Source organism: Perna viridis, chromosome 2 (genome assembly GCF_037379345.1).
Source record: "Perna viridis isolate PV_CMFRI_1.1 ecotype Kerala chromosome 2, ASM3737934v1, whole genome shotgun sequence".
Classification (NCBI taxonomy): domain Eukaryota; kingdom Metazoa; phylum Mollusca; class Bivalvia; order Mytilida; family Mytilidae; genus Perna; species Perna viridis.
This window is the reverse complement of record NC_142446.1, coordinates 6,571,069-6,592,344: the sequence shown is the minus strand read 5'-3', so window position 1 is coordinate 6,592,344 and position 21,276 is coordinate 6,571,069. Positions and strand designations below refer to the sequence as shown.

The following is a 21,276-nucleotide window of genomic DNA, read 5'->3' as shown; positions in this document are numbered from 1 at the left end:
CATTGTCATTCACAACTTCTGCTGAAACTACTGAACAAATTAGAACCAAAACTTGGTATGAATGTTCCTTACGGTAAAAGTGTTAAGCACGATGAGACCTATCTGTGTTCAAATTTTCTTGTAAATCTGTTTAACCACATTGTGGTTATTGCCCTTTTCCCACATTTTTCTTCACTATTTTGAATGTTATAACTTTTCAAAGTCTTCTCCTATGCCAATACTAGACCAATTAGAACCAAACTTGGTATGAATGTTCCTTAGGGTATTCTGCATAGAACTGATGTTGGGATTTTTTATCTGTCAAAAAACAATGGCCACAGTTATTTGAAATAGAACATAGGAGTAAGACAGAAGATTTTAGCATATATCTCCAAAATTGTTAGGTTTATCAAAATTCTGTCATAGGGTAAAAGTGATCAGCATGATAAGATCTATCGGTGGTCAACTTTTCCTGTAAATCTGTTAAACATGGCTGCTTTTACAAATACTAAATGATGCTAATTAAGACAGGTGAGCAATTAGGGCTCTTTAGAGCCTCAAGATTTAATGGCCACCTTTGCTAACCATAGAACATAGGGTTTAGACAGAAGTTTTTTTGCATTAATCTTCAACACCATTAGGTTTAGCCAAATTCTAACGGGGTGGAAGTGTTCAACATGATATGATCTTTCAATTTTTTGTGTAAGTTATTTAAGTCATGATGGAGTTATTGCCCATTTTCAACATTTTTTCGCTATTGTTAATATTATTAGTTTCAAAAATCTTCTCTGTCACTACCAGACCAATTAGAACCAAAATCTTCTCTGTCACTACCAGACCAATTAGAACCAAAATCTCTGTCACTACCAGACCAATTAGAACCAAACTAGCTTTGAATCTTCCTGAACTGATGTGGCCATGTTGTTTTGATTTTCCATGTCATGAAGTCAGTTAAGTCATGATCTCAGATTTGTAGTTCAATGTCATGATGCAAGATAAGTTGTATGAATTGTAAATAAACTGCAAGCAATCTTGTAAACTTATAATCTGAGCTAGAATTGAAGAGTGAAATGAACCAAGAGGAAGAAATCTTTTTCCTTTGTAAACAAGAGTTATTTTTCTTTGACTTAACAATTGGTATCAGTCTTGTATTACATATTCCTGAGCAGGTATATGTCAAAACATGGAGGCTAAAAAATATAGTGCGTTTCTTTTCTGCCTTTTCTTGTTTTTTGTTTCTTGGCGAATGACTATCATTTTTCATCACAAGTACAGGGTAAATATCAATCTATGACACAAAAAAAATGTTTTTGAGGAAAAACAGTATTTTCATGAAGAATAGTGCTTCAGAAAAGGGTTTATTTTATGAACTCAAAATAAAAATGAAAGTAGAAAAAGTCTATTTTTAGTTTAACCTATCCTGGTGTACCAAAGTTAATGCCTTTTTTTTCTAAAATGGACCTAAAAATTATTTTTGACATTTCCTTAATTGGTAAACATGGTCAAGAGTTAGATTGAAACTCCTTCTCTATTTTTTTTTTTAAATCATGAAAATTTAAGGTATACTATAAAAGCCTATGGGGCAAAGAATACAAGACTGAGACCAATTATTGTAATGGTTGGTCTGTACTTTCCAACATAGGTTGTCCTGAGACAAGAAATTACTTATGTTTGTGGTTTGCTTGGAATACAGATTTTCATGTGAGTTTGAAAAAACTTCAGTTGAATAATGGCATTTTTCAAATCTAAATATCTGTAACCATTTATAAATTGAGAAGTTTTCTCAGATCCATTGTTAATATCCTAACTAAAGAGAATTGAAAATAATTTTTACACCACCTTGTTAGCTTTCAAACAATTTATTATATTTCATTGTTGTCTGTGATGATAGGGACTCTTTACTTGGTAACAATATGAGCTTTTGAGCCAATGTAGACCTGTTCTCTACAAGCTAGATAACTGATATGTAATTCATCAGAATACATAGACAAGTATAAATATCTCATATTCAATGTCTCTTGAACACTGTTTTTAATGGCAGTATTTCAACCTTAGTATCAGTGTGTCTTATCGTTATTTGTTCTTCTGACAAAATGCTTCACTAACATTCTATTAGAAATTCTTAGGGTCAAATAAATGGTCAAATAAATCTTTAATATCAAAACTATTTCTGATGAATATTTAATTGTATTGTACAGTTGTAACTAATAAGTAGGAACTAGGTTATGTATTAATTTTTATATGGTCTTGATTAAAATGTAAGTCTGCACATGCAAATTATGAAGGGATATGTCACCAAGAGCCAGTGGAGCATGAGGTTAGGGGAATTAACTCTGTATGCTTGGCTCCAGTGACTTGGGATATGTGTGTAGGTTAAGAGTCTTTTACTGATATGTGGCAAAGTAACTACAAATAAAGTTTCAACAATTTAATAATAACAATAGCCAAAAGTAACCAAAATATAAAATGCACTATTAAGATTGTCACAGTTTCTTGTTCTGTAATATTAACTTTCAAATTTAAAAATGTCCAAATTCAATTTGAATGAATTTTGATAAAGTCCAGAAGGTTAAGTTCTGACCCGGCGAGTACTAGAATCTGTTCCTTGAAAGTCAGATGGATCAGAACCGTTTGCGGATAGCTGGTTATGGATGATTCGGAGTGACTGGAAATAGGCGACTCTGTAGGTTCTACTGTATTCCTTCTGGACTGATGTTAACTTCACTGTTACTGTTTCTAATTCTATTCTATATTTTACCCAAACATTTTATTCGTTTACTTTCTTCCGTCTATTTATGGTCCAAAACTGACAATTGCTCAAGACTGGTATGTTTTTGAACAATATTAACATTTTTTTTAAATATGCCAAAAGCTAATTATGAGATATTAATTAAATGAAAGATGAAAAACATGGTGTCATCCCAGTTGCCCCACATTTTATAATTACAGGTAAAAATGTGTGGGACAAGTGGGAATTGTGTACATGTTAATTAGTTGTTTTCACACCCTTATTACAATAGGTAATTATGTATAGTCTTTTTCTGAATATTATCTAATTGTATTATGTAGTATCTATAGATAAATTGTTCCTGAAGTATATTTATTGCTATAAAATATGTAACTTATTATAAAATAAAATAGATCTTTTCCAATCCTTTGTACTGATGCCTGGTAACAGAGGGAGATATTCCATGTGGATAGTTTGAATGCATTTTGAACTGTGCTTTTTGATGATGCTTTTTCCATTTTAATATTTTTCTCCTTGGGTGATAATTGAAACAACAATAATTTTTTTCTAATATTTATTAATTGCTTTATGATATATTTCAATATTTATGAAAATAACAAGATTCACAAAAATTAACAGAGAATGATAATAATGCACTATTACAGTATAAAACAAACAGTAAAATGTTCATACACTTCTACCCAAGGTGAATAAGCTGAGATGCTGCATCAGCATAATTGATAACTGTGATTTCCCCGTTGCGTAGTCTTTGTTTTAGTAGTTGCAGTCTGTTGTCAATATTTCTGTATTTGCGGCGCTTTCTTGTTGGTAGTCCCCCTGCTCTAATTTGGATGATATTTACTTCATTGGCTGACTGGATCTGCTTGAGATGAGTAATGAATGTGTAGATGTTCGGATGTGCCTGCTGTATTTGTTTCTTAATCTTGGAATGCCATCCCTGTAAGTGGTTGGTTGTTATGGATTCGTCATGGTCAAAGTGGTTCCAGATTTGCTGATCAGACTCTACCCACTGCGTTGTTACATAGTCTGTAAATGGTATTGTGTTGATGTTAATATCGGCATTTTCCAAGTCGGTCAAAGCATTAAACCACACATCTTCTACACTCTGCAGAGGAACTAAGGGTAGCACTGCTGCTCTGCGTACCAGTGTCTTGATGACTTCATTTTCTTTGTACTGTGTTTGTAGTCCTGATTGCTGTGTCTTCCTCCAAATACACTGCGTGAAATGAAAAAAACACCCTCGAATTGCAATGTTAGGAAAGACAGTCTTTGCTGCATTGATTGTCGCAGTCTCGAAGTCCAGAACAAAAGTTGAAGGCTGAAGTTGAAGTTGCTGGTTTGTGCAGTTGGTATGTACAATACTAAAAAACCTTCTGTAAACGTCCACTCTTGCCAGGGAGTAGACCATAAACAAGAGGATACATCTCACCATTTACATTCCATTCAGGTGTTCTCAATTTTGCTACCTCTTCATCATAGAGTTTTGGTACAGCTGTTGCTTTCTTCTCTACAACTTTTTTTGATTGTGTTTAACACCTTTGCTGCCTCTAACTTATATGGCTCTGCTCTGTGGTTGTGTTGAATGTTGTAACCTATTGGTATGTTGTTTAAGGTTCTTATAGTAGCTGGGCATGTTCTGACAGCACACCGCCAGTAAACCCTTTCTTCACGACGATTCTTTACCTGGAAACGGTAATTGTTGTGAACAAGACTTTGTCCACCTCTACTGTTCTCTATGAATACTATGTTTAGCTGTGCATTAGCCATGTTGACTTTGATTCAAGTTGACATTTTTACTTTCTATATATACCTCTTTTGAGATGTGTTCACATTGATTTCAACAAGCTGAAGTGGCATGTTGCTCATAAGCAAGCCCACTTAGAAAGAAATTGATGAGCCAATTAATGTGGTCAGTTATTAAAAGTTATTATATGACTGCTGGTTTAATTAGTTAAAATAATTAACTTCACTTATTATTTTTATTATTATTATTATTTTTTTTAAATCCAATCAAAAATATGTATCTACATGTATATGACTAGATGGTGATAGTGGAGTACTAGAAAAAGACTATAACTTCGTCAAAAACACTAATTAATTATTTGTTGTTATAAGAATGTTGGACAACTGGGAATATAGTTTTTTTTCAATTGTGGGACAAATAAACCGAAAACATTTGTCACTCTAATTAAGCTATTGAACAATAATAATTTAAAGAGAGTAACTTTAATCCATCTGTGACATTTGACATATTAATCTCAGGTCTAATTCCTTAATTGCTTACAAAAATAATATAGACAAGAGGAATGAAATTTGATTCATAAAATTTCTACAAAAATGTTAAAAAATTGTGCAATGAGTTTTGCACCTATGACATATATATTCACCAGCCACTTATGATAGTAATTTCTATTGAGTCTCGTCTGAATATAGCTGAAATATTGCTGCTTGGACGTTAAACCCCAACAAACAAACAAACAAACATCTATTGAGTCAAATTAAGTGTAGAAGTAGATAAAATAACATACAAAGCATTTCACAATAAATATTTTTATTGTTTCGATGTCATTATGAATTAATAACCCTGTACCTGGGACAACACATTTTATTTTACTCACATATTGACCTGGATATATTTCTATTGTTTTTAAGTTCTACTACTAAATTTACTCTAAAAACTTCAAACAAACAAAAATTTCTCCAGATACTGTCTAAGTCCTTTTCTTTTCAAAATAACTTAAAATTTATCAACTACGACTAATATTTGTTCAGAGAGTCTCTTTTACCATAATAAAAAACAGTTCAGAAGGAAAGCATTCTTTTGATATATTATTCTTTGGTGCTTTAAAAACTTTTAAAATATTACAGAATTTGACAAAGTAAGGTTTCCTTGCCATTTTGTAAAGAGACTTGTGAATTGATAACACTGCACTTTGAAAAAAAACCTTTAAATTGTGTTTATATATAACAATTTTTTGTTGATTATTTGAGACAATAATACAGTCTGGGGTGAGAACAAGGTCAGACATTCAGACCCAGTAATCATTTGGAAAAAATCCATGAAAAAGTGCAGTTGAATACAAAATGTTTTTGCAATTCCACCATGCTGAATGGCATGCTGACTTTTAATCAATACCCCCCTCTGTGTAAACATCTACCTTTAAAGGTTTCATTATTGTGTTCTGTATAGTTGAGAGCTGTGGTGCTAGAAAAAAAATTAGGTACAAAGAGGCGATATCGCGTTTTCATTTTAAATACAAAATAAGACTTTGGTATAACATGTGGTTCAATACTAATGATTGGAAGTTTTTTGTGAGGTGTATAATAGTTTATGGCGTGACGATATAACAGTTTAGAAGTACCGTGGGATATTATCTATCCTTCTACAGAAGGTGGAGATTATTTTCCATTTCGATCTTAAAATAAATTTGAATATACTTTTTAATTTGACATCTTGAATGAGTACCTCAAGCATTGTAAAAGTATAGTATTTTTTAATATCTACTAAACTACAAAGCTTGGTAGAAAATTATGGACTTGACAGAATTCTACAACATTTCACACGTTAAAGAGAACATTCTTCTGAAACCTGTATAAATAACTTACTACTAGCATAAAAAAAACATTGGTATCAATTGTACAAGCTGTTAGCTGTATTAAGTAGGTACAAAAATTGTATGGTCAGTGTTGATAATTTCTGAAGAGCATTAATAAAATGCATATGTATTTCAGTATTAAAATCAGATTCTTTTTTATTTATGATTAGAGAATATTTTTATGGAATGATGATTTTATTTTTTTTTCTCCTATGTAGGCTTTTATGGTATAAAAGAAAAAAAAACATGTTAGAAATTTAAAAATGTCAAACTATATGTGAAAGAGAAAGGTACACTAGTATGAATTTTATTGTTCAATATTTATGAGATGTTTGTTCCTCAGTTCGTTGTTCTCTTCAAATCATTTGTTATGAGATTACTGCACTCTACCGTCTTCTAAATAGCAAGTTTGTTATTTGTATTATTGAACCCATGTAGTACTTTGGTTATGACTATATTTTGATGCTTGTATTTCAGTAGAAACTATTCCACAATAGGTAAACAGATGTGTCTGTTGATTTTGTCATCACATTAACTTATTTCATTAAATTCTCCTATAATCCTTCAGAAATGAATGCTCTGTTTATTGCCAAATAATTGTAATTAAACTTGTTTAAACATAATAAACTAAAGTAATTCTCCAGTTGCTGGGTGATCAAGTGGCTTAGGTTTGAAGTTAGTAGTCATAATTGTGATGTATTCAGCTCATATCATAAAATTGTTTTTTTGTCAGCTTTGAGAGGTACATTAATTTGTTCACTACACCGTTACTGTAAATCAGCACTATTATGTCACAAAGTTCTAAACTTCAGAATTCATGATGCATGTATACTTATAAGTTGGTCGTTCGCTCCACAGGACTCAAACTTGTACCGCTGTGACATCTATGGCAACACCGCATGCACAAAGTCCTGCGCCCCAGGCCACTCGGTCAGCTAGTACAATAGGTACAAAACAAATAATATTACTATCAGAGAAAATTACCACAGAGAACTAATAACATAGTGATGTTTCTTTATTATTTTACTGTTGCGTGTATTTGTTTCAGCGTAATTGATATTTATTTGTAGTTGCCTTGCCAGTTTTAACTTATTGACGTTTATATGTAGTTGCCTTGCCAGTTTTAACTTATTGACATTTATATTTAGTTGCCTTGCCTGTTTTAACTTATTGACATTTATATTTAGTTGCCTTGCCTGTTTTAACCACTATATTGCTACTATAGTTATTTGTTTAGTTCAATTTTGATAAGACTTAATGTAAAATTTAATTGAGTTACAAAAATGTGAATATTTTTCAAATACTACCTATGTTTTTTATCGTAATTTGACAGCATAATAGTTCTGTGATAGTTCATGTTGTCCCTGATTGAGAAACATTATAGAGTTTAAAAGAAAAAGGAGCATTTGAACAAATTGTTAATATGTGATTAAAAGCACTTTAATTATATTTCATATTAGATAAATCCATCTGTAATTGATGTTACCAAGCTATACCATTCCCTTTGGTTTTTGATTAATAACTAATCTTTTGATGGATGTAATTGTCAGAAATATTTTTTAATAGACTGCAGTACTATGAAGACTTGACAATAAATATAGTGCTCCGTGATGATCCTCATTTAAGCTTGATTGTATATTGATTTTCTTATGAAAGGTAAACGATGGACAGAAATGGAAAATACAACAATTTAAAAGATCTTTTCAGGCGTAGATTATTGAACAAGTCGCAATGGAACAATGAGAGCAGAGACCCGGAGAATTAACCATAGTGCACAATGAATTGATTGTTAAACATTTGAATGATGCTGAATACAGTTTGTTTACTATTCTTCTTCAGACTCCAAGCACTGATCATATTTCTTCGATTCTTTTCCTTCAATCATCTGATCAGAACTTTTCAAAGGGATTATTATTGAGGGTAAAAAATTTGACAATTTGAGATCTTTTTTTCTACATTGATGATTGATTTACTCATTAACTTAATTCTCTCGGGACAATGGATTATTTTAATTGCAAACTGAAAAAATCAGGTTTTTTTCTCACTAGATTGTAATTTATGCTACCATGTTAGTAAGTAAACATTGAGAGAAGTGGAATGGAAGCATGAAGCGATTAGAATTGATTGTCTGGTGGGCCATAATTCCCTAAAGGTTTATATTGGTAGGGTAGCGCTAAAACCAAGGGAAATGATCTAGTAACATTTATTTGATCTGTCATGGGTGTCGGAGAAAACAAACACAAACTTATTCAATTATGTTTGATGAAATTTGTGCAATTTTTACAGTGTAAATACACTGTAATTCATTTTTGTTTGAAGAGGTAAATTTGGTCCCATACTTTAATTAACCTCCACATAGAAGATTTCTGTAAGTTAGGACAAAATAATTCATTTGAAGGGGTCAAATGTGAAAGAATATTAGCTTAGTATTCTATCTAAATGTTGATGATAGCAGACAGATTAATGGTTCATCATATTCAACTTCCTGTTTAGCCAATAAGGTTGTCGTTTATTTATGGCCTATTTAATGAATAAATATCAGTTAGAAGAAAAAATTAGCATCTTTATTATCCAGAAAAATGAATTTCATTTTCTTTCTTTTATAACAATTGGTTACATAGCTCTGCCCAATTTATTTGTACATAGTATCTGACTTGATATTACTTACTTAGCCATACTAACAGTTTTCCTTACTTAGCCATACTAACAGTTCTCCTTACTTAGCCATGCTAACAGTTCTCCTTTTGATTACTTTCATTGTTAAAATATTATTTTGTACCAACAAGGTAGATACTTCATTGATAAATGCAATACAACATTTAAGTATTGAATTGATTTCATAAATGTTTTCATATATGTATTGTAAAAACATAAATAGAGGTTAACTAATATATATACAATTAAGACCAATAAATCCCTTCAGACAGTGATCAGTATTTTCCTGCATTTGTATATATCTAATTCTTTCCCTTTTCTCACAGCTAATAATTGATTTTACTTGTATTTTGATGGGTTTCTCTATTTTGATATATGATACTGGTATTTATTTTTGATATCTCAATATTTTTTACATTGTAAGGTAAAACAATAATAGTCTTTTTATTTAATTACTATTTTTATTATAAATCGATCAGTTTTAGTATTCAAATTGTCAGCAAACATTTTATATATACATTTATAAGATTTGTAAATGTATTTTACCAGTTGTCTATAAATAGACCTGTAATATATATTGGTCATTAACATTTTTATACGTCCATCTAAGACGTGATGTATTATTGTATACTGTTGTCCGTCCGACTGACCGTCCATCCATCGTCCACACTTTGGTGAATTTATCTATATCTATTGACGTAAGCTTCCTTTTGATTTTTATAAATTTCAGATTTTTCGTTTCCATGTAATCAATTTTTATACTTAAAAAGGGGGAATTTTCAGGTTTTCAGACAATAACTCAAAAACACTTCTACCAACTTTTATGAAACTTTGTGAATTGTTCATATCTATTGACGTAAGTTCCCTTTCGATTTATATAAATTTCAGATTTTTCCTTTCCGTGTTATGAATTTTTTTACTTAAAAAAAAAGGGGGATTTTCAATTCTTCGCATAATGACTCAAAAACACTTTCACCTACTTTTATGAAACTTTGGTGAATTGTGCATAAGGACAAGTTAAAAAGGCAACGGGCTTATCATGCACTTAAAGCACAGCTTTTTATTATATAAAAGACTCGCCAAAGAAAAATCTTTTTCATCAACAGTACCAATATCTAGATTCAACTACATATAATTGAAACAATATTTTTAAAAATATTTAAAAAAAAAAAGTATAAAGTATTTACAGTACAAAGTATTTACCCAGTACATTATAAAGTATTTACCTAGTACAGTATAAAGTATTTACCCAGTACAATCACTGTTGTATTGTTACTTTATCTAAATTTTGAAATATACTTAGAAAAAATGGCTGTACACTCTGGACTGTATTTTTTCTATATCAAGGGCTTATTACTCTCCCTATAGTTTTCCAATTCGAAGAGTGATTAAGGAATTGAATTCTTAAGATTATTAAAAAATTCAAGATTCCCCAAAACTTTACATAATGACATGGTTTTAATACTTGTAAAAAGTGGTAAATTCTTACTTTATATTATAAAGTGTTTTCAAGGAGAATAAACTTTAAAAAAATTATGTTATATTAATTATAAAATATTAGAAAAAAAAATAATGCTGAATTATCTCCCTTTGTGTTGACACAAAACAATATTAGAGGTATTATCAACTGTGTAGTTATGCAAGCAATAGAAAGATCATCTCACTGATTATTTCCCAAACAAATATTTCTACTAATACAATTTTTATATGTGCAAATGTCACTATTCAAACATTGACAAAATCTCGTCCAAATAGACACAGTGGTTACTCTACAATATAGTGATTGTTTAATCCAGTCACTTTACACAATATTATCATCATTGACTTTAGGTTTTATGCATACAGTGAATTGTTGAAATTTCTAATCAAGCAGTAGTTGATAGATAAATGATTTTAAACATTGATAACCCTGAACACACAATTTGATAGTTTGCTGTGCAAATGATTTCTGTTGATTCTGAGATAGAAATGGATTGCCCCTCATCTTCTCTTGTAAATATGCATTTCATTTCCAAACACTCTTAGTCCAAGCTTAGGGTAAACATACCAGTCATTAATAAATCTTGCTTGTAAATATACACATCATTTATAAAATATATTTACAAAAATGTTATTTTTTATGTGGTTAGTAAATATTGTTATTATAACAGTTAGTTTTATTTTATGTAAATATTGAAACAGATTGTTTGTTGCCTAATATAAATGGTAAAATTGATGTCAATATTACTGGATAAAATGTGAATATGTTTAATCTGATCATTTTCAGGCAAAAAAATATCAGAGCATTAATATTTGAGGAGAAAAAATTTAAGTAATGAAATATTATTAAATGTACTTATTAAAGTAAATACTTCTTCTCAAAATAGAATGAAATTTTAATTGATTTTCTTATAGAGCATTCTATTTTATGGATTTCCATGTTATGAATGAATGAAAATAGAAGAGGAGAAAAATTATTTGATTATTTATTTAATGCTGTTTCATTTGTTTAATGATTTATAGTTCATAATTATTTTGTGAACTGTTTCATGCATATCAAAATACAATTATTTATTGTAGGATTTTTGTTTCTTAGTTTATTCCTTAAGGCCATTTGACAATATAAATCCAGTATAAATATTTGTAGAAATAAGAGGTTGTCTTGTTAGTATAATAACACACCTCTGGTTTCTACCCTTTGAACTAAGTTAGAGGTATTATATAGGTTACCACTATTCAAATATTGTTATATATTTTAGACCACCCAGTCCAGACCAAGTAGCACAATTCAAGTCACCAAATCAAGTTAAAACAGCCTTAGGTAACTTTTACTTGATTTTAATATCCCTTCCTTCTATTTGAGTATTTGTCTAATAAGAATAAAAACAACTATTTGAAGTGAGTGTAATTATCTTAAGTTTATTAATGCAGAATAGTCCTACATTATAAAAAATAAGATGGTATACCTAGTACATACTTATCATTGTAGAATTGAAAGAGAAGACAAAGAGTGATACAGTCAAGTCATTTAATTATCCTGTTGCCAAGTTAGGTTTACCTCAGTTTATGCCACAGCTTTATCGATCTGGAGTGGTCAACTCGTTTACTTCTTCTGGTGCCTATTCATATAACCTTACCTCACCTCGAAATCCTCTTCAATCCCCTATGAGAGGGGGAGAACAAGCTGATGACCAATCAGAAAAGATGGATACATCTCTAAGCGTTAGTGAACTTCACACAGAAGAGTTACCTCCTAGTGAGACTTATCATCAACCTCATCCTCAGCCTCAGACACACCATTCATTTTTCAAACTCCCCCACAGACCATATGTAGCACACACCTCTTCTTCATATCGCCCAGAAAACATATCATACACAAGTCAGCTGAGTCCAGCAGACCAATGTAGGCAGGTGACATTATTGTTGTCTGAATTAGATACAGCCAAGGCACAGAACAAAAAGGTATATATAAAAAAGATAATATCAAAATTCTGAAGGAAAAAACGAGACTTGAATATGAAATTTCTTTTGAATAACAAAGGATATATTTGTTATTATTCTCGTTGCTGATATTAGATTCAGTAGATGTTACATATAAAGGTATGTTTTGTTTTATGAATAGTTTTAAACTCTATTATCATACTGCTAGGAGATAAAGACAAGTATTCCACAACCATGTTATCATTTAAGACATTTAAAATGAAACTTTTATATCTTTTCTCATTTAATATTTGGTTGAAAAACATTTAAGCTGATGGACAAACTTATAAACATGGAACTGGATTTAGAGACAGAAAAAATTAAGTCCAAAGTAAGGGAAGCTGATGAAAAGGGCCAGACTGATGCAGCTCTTGCTGCAGGTGAGTTGAAAGTTTTTCCTTTGGGAAAAGTTGCATTGTAATGCTAATAACCTTACTGATGAATGTAATACTAACCATACCTCATCATAACTAGTTTTTGTGTGAGTGAAATCCCTCGAGTCAACTCCTGCATTTGAAAGAAAAAAAAAGGGTTTTTGACCCATCTGCCATTCGGTGTGTTTGTTGTTTTGTCATAGCATGTTGTCACTTAGATATTGCCATCATTTTTTGGCAGATTTCCTTCATATTTTGGTGAATGGTGAAAAACAGTAGCAGCTTTCAAAAGATTATTTTCATGGAAAACAGTTAAGGGTATCACTTCTTAGGAGGTATTTGGCTTGTTCCCTGGATAGTGCCTCCAATTTATTGTCAGATTTCTTTCAAACTTTGATGAGTAGTTAGTAGCAGTAAAAGCTTGGATTGGCTTGATTTTCACATAAATCTGCCAAGATGGACCAGTTTTTGGGGAGGAGGTCTTTGTTAAAAATTACTGATTTAGGCTTGACACATGCGTGAATAGTGGCTATATTTCTTGTTTGGGAATCAAGATGTATATGTGTGGTGTGTGGGTATTGCTCACTAAGGTTCTTTGATTTATACTTACTGGAAAAGTTATATTTTTGCTGCAAGAGAGTAGAAAACATCTACATGTAGTTCTATTAGGTTACTTGTGCTTCATGTAGTAAGCTGAATGTTAAAAAATAAGTCAAAGAAATGAATGCTTTACAAGTCAACAAAATGATCGTTAATAAAGAGTGGGTTTTCTACAGATACCATAGGCCATTGCATCACAATTTGGTGTATAATTAAAGTCTAAGAATATTTCAAAGTAATAGTGATTTAATCTAACTTATTTTATTGTTGTCAGTCGTGGAAGACTATTCTTTGAAAGCTAAGTGGTGACTGAGAAAACCAAGATCATATGTCAATGAAATATTTTCATGAATATTTCCAAAGGTTCCAAAGTCAAAATTTAGATATAAGATGAAATTTGTTAGTTGAAATTTTTTAGTGAAATCACAAACTGCATGGAGCAAAATCTGTTATTGCTAAAATTTGATCTGAATAGATAGTGAAATATCAATAAGCTTAGCTCTTATAACTTTTCAATACTCGTTATTTTTTCAACTGTAAAGTTAATTTAGGGAATAGGATATTTGTGATGAATTTCTTCCTAATTATGTCCAATTAAGGTAAATGACTTTACTAATATATTCCAGGTGAGATGATATGGTTACATTGAGAAAACAATACCAGCTATCTATGTCCAATCTAATGTTCCCATTACCTTGCTAACTATTGATTGGAATTTTGCTTTTTGATTGATCTGTGTGAATTAATTGCCTTGCGGCAGTTCCTATTAAAGTAGACAATAATTTACTGTGATGTGTCTCAATCGTCATCAACTTAGTCGTAATGAGTTTGGCGCATCACTCATATAAAACATGGTTTCTCATTTCCGTATTATCTGGTTTGGGCGATCTTTATTACAACAAATTGATAATTATTGTGACTATTTACAAAATTTTACAGGAAAGCCCAAATGAATTAGTATAGAGATTTAATAATGGTACAGGTCATTGTAATTATACAATTGTAAAAAAATAAACATCAGTTTCCTGTTTTTATTGTCATATGACAACATCTGAACATTCTCTTGAAGTCTGTTTCAGTAGGTAAAAAGCAGAACTTGTATCAACAGGCTTCATGAAGGCCACATAGGTTTAATTTTACAAATGAATTGGTTGCTCTTCCTTTCTTTTTGACTCACTTGTTACAAACAGGTGTAACTGTTGTTTTATGTATCATCACATATCTGTAGATTTAGTCCAGGAAGTTCACAAGGCACAAAAACGGAAAGAGGAAGCTATGATGGGAAGGATAAAGGTAGCTAACCAGGAGAGGGATGAGTCCATGTTCCGATTGTCGGAAATGGAAAGGCGATACGAAGAGTAAGTTTAGGAATGCTTATGGCAAGACATTTGAAGGTCTCTAGGGCACAATATTTGAGTTAATATCACCTCTGTAGTAGATATTCCTGAATTTCTTACATTTCCTTAGATTTAAATATTTGATACAACTGTACTCTAAACAATTTTTTCATGACAATAATATGAGGACTGTATTATACCAAGCTCTGCTCAGTTGATTATATAAAAACTTGTAGTAGTGTGTTGGCTCTTAGTTCTATTCCTCCCAAATCCAGGAAACTGATGCTCTGGACTTTCTATAATTTTCTGATAATATCTAGTGATTAATAATTTGATAAAGTGGCTCTGCTTTATTTCTGTGACCCAGAGAGTAACTTTTACAAAGTTGTATTTAATACCAAGTCATTCTGGAGGCTTAAGAATCTGTCTCATTTCAGCTGCATAGCTTTAGTTTTCCTATAACATATTTTGATAGTGAAACTTGTACATATAGTTATTTGTATTTGACATTTGATCTTTAAACTAAAAGTGCTTCATAAGGTTTTGAAGGTTTATTCTACTTGTAAATCAGGTTGCACTATTATATTAAATATATTTATTGACATATAACAATGTAGTTTTTGAGGTCAATAGGTCAATAGTTAAGGCTACTTGAGTAACTTGACACGTTTTGGACAATGACTGCTGCATGGCTTTGCTCAATCTGAATTCTCTAAATCTTTTTTACTTCAGACATTCCAATTAAAAGGCAAACAAGATAATTTTGAGGAAACTCTGTCCATTGGTTCGTCTGTTTGTCTGTCTATCTGCTGTTCATAAGTCCAACCACCTGGCCATGTACCTTCATGTAATTTTATATAAAGATTGGATATCATATGTTGGTTTACATGAACGTGAAGGTTGGGTATCATATGTTGGTTTACATGAAGGAAGATGATTGCAGTCAGATAATGATTGTAGATAATCCAACTTAAGGTTTTACATGCTTAGAGTCCAAGTTGTCTTCTTATGTGAGTCTGCTAAAAATTTTATACATATTTAGTATAACCACGATGTGTAATTGAAATTTGTTATAACAGATTTCTGTGCTTCTATTAGAGGGCATGCTTAGGGACTTAGTGAATTGCTATTGCATGATGACTTGTACTGTGTCTTCATTTTCCAGATTTGACAGAAATTGATGAGTAAATGTATTCTTAGCATGACATAGCATGCTACATCTTGTTATACCTTCTTTTTTATTTTGCCAAGTCTTGATATACCAGTTTACTCAGTCATTGGGCCGTTCTTACATTTTTATCTGGAGCCTGTGTTGGAATAGTGTGTGATGTAACATAATTCAGCTTGTGTAAAAATAAGGAATTGTTAACTAATAATCAGGTGCTTAAAGAATTAGTACATTTTAATAGTAGTATGCAGTAAGATCCTAATGATATATATGTTTGTATGATGTAAAATATTATGTTATTATATTTATAGAAGTATGAGTCGAGACAGTCGATCAGATACCGATGACATTGAAGAGGAATTAGATTTACATGAGGTATGCTTATTTTTTCCTCCATTGTAAGTCACTGTCCTTCTTCAAACAATGTCACTCTAAAACAGTGTTTCTTTCATAATTTTTTAACCGAATTACAACAATTTCTGAATAAGTAGGAATATCTGGGTAATTAGGGAAACATTTCAGATCCAATATCCATTTCCAGCTCAATGATTTTTCTATACAAATGATAGGTCTTCTACTCTGCCATTTCCAATACACTAATACACAACTTTGGGTGCAGAAAGAAGAAATTCTTCTTATATTGTTTACCAGAAATCTCTGGGACAAAATAAATTTTGTTCAAGGTTGCAATAAAGATTAGTTAAATATCAATGCAGATCAGGTAACTTAGGAAAGAAATTTGACAAGAATGGAGGAGAAAAAAATTGAACTAGTCCAGTTATACCTTTAATCTGGGAAACAATTAGATAGATTCTTGCACATAGTATATACAAAGTTTTCTCAGGTGTAACCAGAAAGACTTTGAATTGTTTATACAATCACACATTTTTGGCCCATGTATTAGGTATATGTTTATACAATCAAACATTTTTGGCCCCTGTATTAGGTATATGTTTATACAATCACACATTTTTGGCCCATGTATTAGGTATATGTAATTGAGTTGTAGACTTAGTATCATTGTTCTTATATATTTGGTTTCAAATTGAATATAAAGTGTATGCATCTCTATGAAATTGTTACACAAGGTTTCATACCACGAAAAAAGGTGGAAATTATGTATGGAGTTAAGACACTAACTATTTAGGAATGAGGAGCCAAAACTCAACCAATAACTTGAGTAAAGGAGTATCTTAATTAAGTTGTTCTACACTGTCCTATTCCACAATAGAACAGTTGGAATTGTTTTAATGGGTTATGAATATAACTGAAGGAAGTATTATTATTTTACAAAAGGAATGTTGGGATTGATTTATAGTGAAATGCCAAAAAGTGGCAATTAAAAAGTATTATCTCAAACCTAATTGTACTAATTACCTATTTCTATCAATGGCTTGTAATTCTGTCTTACATTATAGCAGTTCTTTATTAGGGCCTCACTAGAAAAAGTGGTCTCATCTAGGCTAAATCTAACTTTGTTTTTAGAATTTTTGGGCCCTGTTTTTTAATAGGTATATACTGAGGTCCGAAATATCTGAAATAAAGCATTGTTGATTTTTAATAGACGTTGAATATTCTTTGTGTTTCTTAAGATTTTGGTTTTAGACCTTTTTTCTTATTTGACCACATTGACATTCAAAGGGTCCAGATTTATAACACCTTCATTTTTCTGTCATGTCAATCCAACCATCACACTTTTCTGTAACAAATTTCTCAGTTTGTATTGATGTGAATTCTTAGATAGTGATTGGTTTTGTATGATGACTTGTACTGTATCCACTTTCTAGGTTATTTGCTTTTCAACTTTTGACTTGGTAATTTTTATATGCCCATTGTCCGTCCATCCGTCGTCCACACTTCGGACAATAACTCAAAAACACTGTCACCAACTTAATGAAACTTTGGGGAATTGTTCATATATATTGACATAAGCTCCCTTTTGATTTTTATAAATTTCAAATTTATCAAGTCTGTGTTATGAATTTTTTACTAAAAAAAGGGGAATTTTCAAGATTTAGGACAATGAATCAAAAACATTTTTGCCTACTTTTATGAAACTTTGGTGAATTGTCTATATCTATTGACATAAGATCCCTTTCGATTTTTATTAATTTCAGATTTATCCTTTCCGTGTAATCAATATTTATACTTAAAAAAGGGGGATTTTCAAGTTTTTGCACAATTACTCAAAAACACTTACACTAACTTTCATGAATCTTTGGTGAATTGTTCACATCTATTGAAGTAAGCTCCCTTTTGATTTTTATAAATTTCAAATTTATCAAGTCTGTGTTATGAATTTTTTACTAAAAAAAGGGGATTTTCAAGTTTTAGGACAATGAATCAAGAACATTTTTGCCTACTTTTATGGAACTTTGGTGAATTGTCTATATCTATTGACATAAGATCCCTTTCGATTTTTATTAATTTCAGATTTATCCTTTCCGTGTAATCAATATTTATACTTAAAAAAGGGGGATTTTCAAGTTTTTGCACAATTACTCAAAAACACTTACACTAACTTTCATGAATCTTTGGTGAATTGTTCACATCTATTGAAGTAAGTTCCCTTCCGATTTGTATAAATGTCAAATTTTACGTTTCCATGTTATTTAGTTTTACTCTTTCAAAAAAGGCGGCAACAGCCAAGGAAATTTTATTCGTTGAAAAATTGTTGAAAACGGACCATTTGTTATAATGATTGACTAATAAATATAAAAGATACCTAGTAACCTTGTCAGAAAAGTTTGTTTTGAACAAGAATTGTATAGATGAAAAATCAAGACAACAAACTTAGTTAACTTGAGGTAGCCTTGATAGTGCCAAATTTTTTGTGCATTTTTTATTTACTTTTTTTATTGGAGGTGGGGTGGGTGGATGGTAATTTGATATGCACTCAAAGCGCAGCTCTTTATTATATGATGCAAAATGGAAATATTGTTACCAAATTTGTCTGCTGCTACATGAGGGAATGCTTAGATGTTTTGCACTTTGCTTTGCATAATGACATGTAAAATGCTTTCCCAATCCAAGGTCCTCACTTATCCACTTCATGTTTACTGTAAATGGTTGAATGGCGGTATAGTGCAATGTTTTGTTATTATTGTTTACAGATTTAAAAATGTATATGTTTTTCAGATGTCTCAATCTCAAAATTAAAATGATCTGAACTTCATTTTCAATGGCATAAAGAGAAAAAAATAGATTCACATACTATATAGTCATATCTAAATCCCTTAAACATAACCCCTGATGGGCAAAGGATTTTCACCAGTAAACTAATAAATATTTACAGATAATTTATCAGTAACAAGGAAAGAGATATCCAACTATTCAGACTATTTGTACTCTGTTATTACAGTAGGAAATAATTTGTCACAAGAATCTTCTAGCTTTTGGTATCGATTGTTAATTCCTGCTGATTACTGTCTTCCTTGACCAGGCTTTTCCAACGATTAGTTCATGTTATTTTCCACATTTCACACTCGACCCCTCAGTAAAGCGATGATTGATCTTCATTATTTCACCTTATATCACCGATTCCAGGATTGCTTGTCAAAATATCTGACTTATTTCATGTTATTTAAACTTGAAGAGAAATTTCATCCTCTGCACAACTAATTACTCATTCCTAAGAATGTCTTTAAACTGTTCAATAATCATGACAAAGATTTATAATGTCGTAGATTAAAATCGACAAAATATGACCGTTACTAAAGAACAATTTATGAAATGTATCGATTTCATCCTTTTTAATCTGAGATGTAAATGAAATATGGTGTGGAAATGAGAAACTCTAAGATCAAGATCACAGACCTTAGATATTTACCATCTTTTCCAGGTGCCTTTGATTTTTGCCAAGAATATTTTTATTTGTCAGATGAAAGGGACCCTATGACATTTTACAATGTAACAAGCTCTTCAAAAATCAATAAACAAATGTTTTATCAGATTTTAAGAGGTTTATTTCCACCAAGCTTCATAATACCAAAGATATGATGAAGAAAATTTGGTTTGACCACAACTACTTCAATTTTTAGAGCAAGAAGCTCCTGACAATGAGTTTTTATTACATTATTGGGATTTTACAAGTGATCTTGTTACGGACCTTAAAAGTCTAAGTTAAATGGTTTCTTCAGACGATAGCTGATTCTACTGAAATGGAATAGATACAAAAATGATGTCCAATTTATATTACACACTTTAAATAGTTTTGTAAATGCAACCAGCTAAAGGAATTAATTTTTTACAGACTTTTCCCATGTAATTTACATGTTTTATTATTGTGTTAAACCTCCAACTCTTCTGAGAAATCTACAAAGGCTGGTTCTTATATTACCAAAATAATCAACTGCAAAAGTTTGGCTGATTTTGGGAGTTATGACCTTTTTTTGAGAATTAAGTCTAAAAGAGTCAAACATTAGTGTTTTTCTTGTTTCCAAACTGAAGGTTTTAATTTTGATGTTTTAATACTTGTCCCAACTATTTAACATTTTATATCAAACTGTACCATGTGTTGGTCATCTTGAAAGTTCACATAGATATTGGAATTTTCAATTGGCAAATTAATGTTTGACATTAAATCATTTTCAGTAGTCATACTTTGAGTGTTTTCTTTTTTCTTTTTTTTTTTGCTTTACAGAAACAAAGATGTGTCTAGGGTACTCATACTTTAAGTGTTTTGTGTCCATGTGGAGTGCAGGGGAATCATTTGGTCTAATTTAAATTTGAATTCTCAAATTGTTACTAGGTCATCTTTGAGAAAAATCTATAGGCCAAAAACTTTGAGAAAAATCAACCTTGTTTGTCTCATCAAATGCCCTAGTTTTAGTCTGGTATAATGGTATCCTGCTGTAGTCATTGTCCTCTTCTGTAGACATGTCCGCACAACAACTTTAGTAATCTTGATGAGATTATACAGTGCCATACTACAAATAGAGGCCTGAGATAATTTTTGGGGTTATGACTTTAACCATTTAGGGGCCAAAACAAGCATTTTCAATTTTCATTTCTTGATTTATTGTGAATGGATCTCTGAAATTTTATTACAAGGTGTCATACCACTAAAGGAAGACTGGTATTGATTTTGGGGGTTTTGGTGAACTGTTTAGGAATTAAGGGCCAAAAAGGAGCCAGAATTAACCTTTTTCATGAAGTTTGGACAGTAACTTGACTATAAGTGAATGAATCTCTTTCAAATTGTACCATAGGGTGCCATACCACCAAAGGAAGGCTGGGATTGATTTGGGGGTTATCACTGGAACTGTTTATAATTTAGTTACCAAAAAGGGGGTCAGAACATGCATTTCATGTTGACGTGACAATAATTTGACTAATATGATTTTAGGCTATGTCTATG

The 21,276-nt window shown here is 31.1% G+C and overlaps 1 protein-coding gene across 7 annotated transcripts in view; it reads left to right on the top strand.

Annotated features, from left to right (window-relative positions):
* LOC148623472 (mirror-image polydactyly gene 1 protein-like) overlaps positions 1 to 21,276 on the top strand; it is a 56,945-nt gene that overhangs the window by 18,944 nt on the left and 16,725 nt on the right. For all 7 annotated transcript variants that reach the window (XR_015919445.1, XM_088565277.1, XM_088565274.1 and 4 more), the window contains 5 exons: positions 11,718 to 11,779; positions 11,948 to 12,420; positions 12,710 to 12,818; positions 14,641 to 14,770; positions 16,229 to 16,292. Coding sequence is in view for 6 of the 7 variants with exons in the window: in XM_088565277.1 (XP_088421403.1) it covers positions 11,718 to 11,779; positions 11,948 to 12,420; positions 12,710 to 12,818; positions 14,641 to 14,770; positions 16,229 to 16,292 (838 nt within the window). In the remaining variant the exon portion in view is untranslated. The remainder of the gene's footprint in view (positions 1 to 11,717; positions 11,780 to 11,947; positions 12,421 to 12,709; positions 12,819 to 14,640; positions 14,771 to 16,228; positions 16,293 to 21,276) is intronic.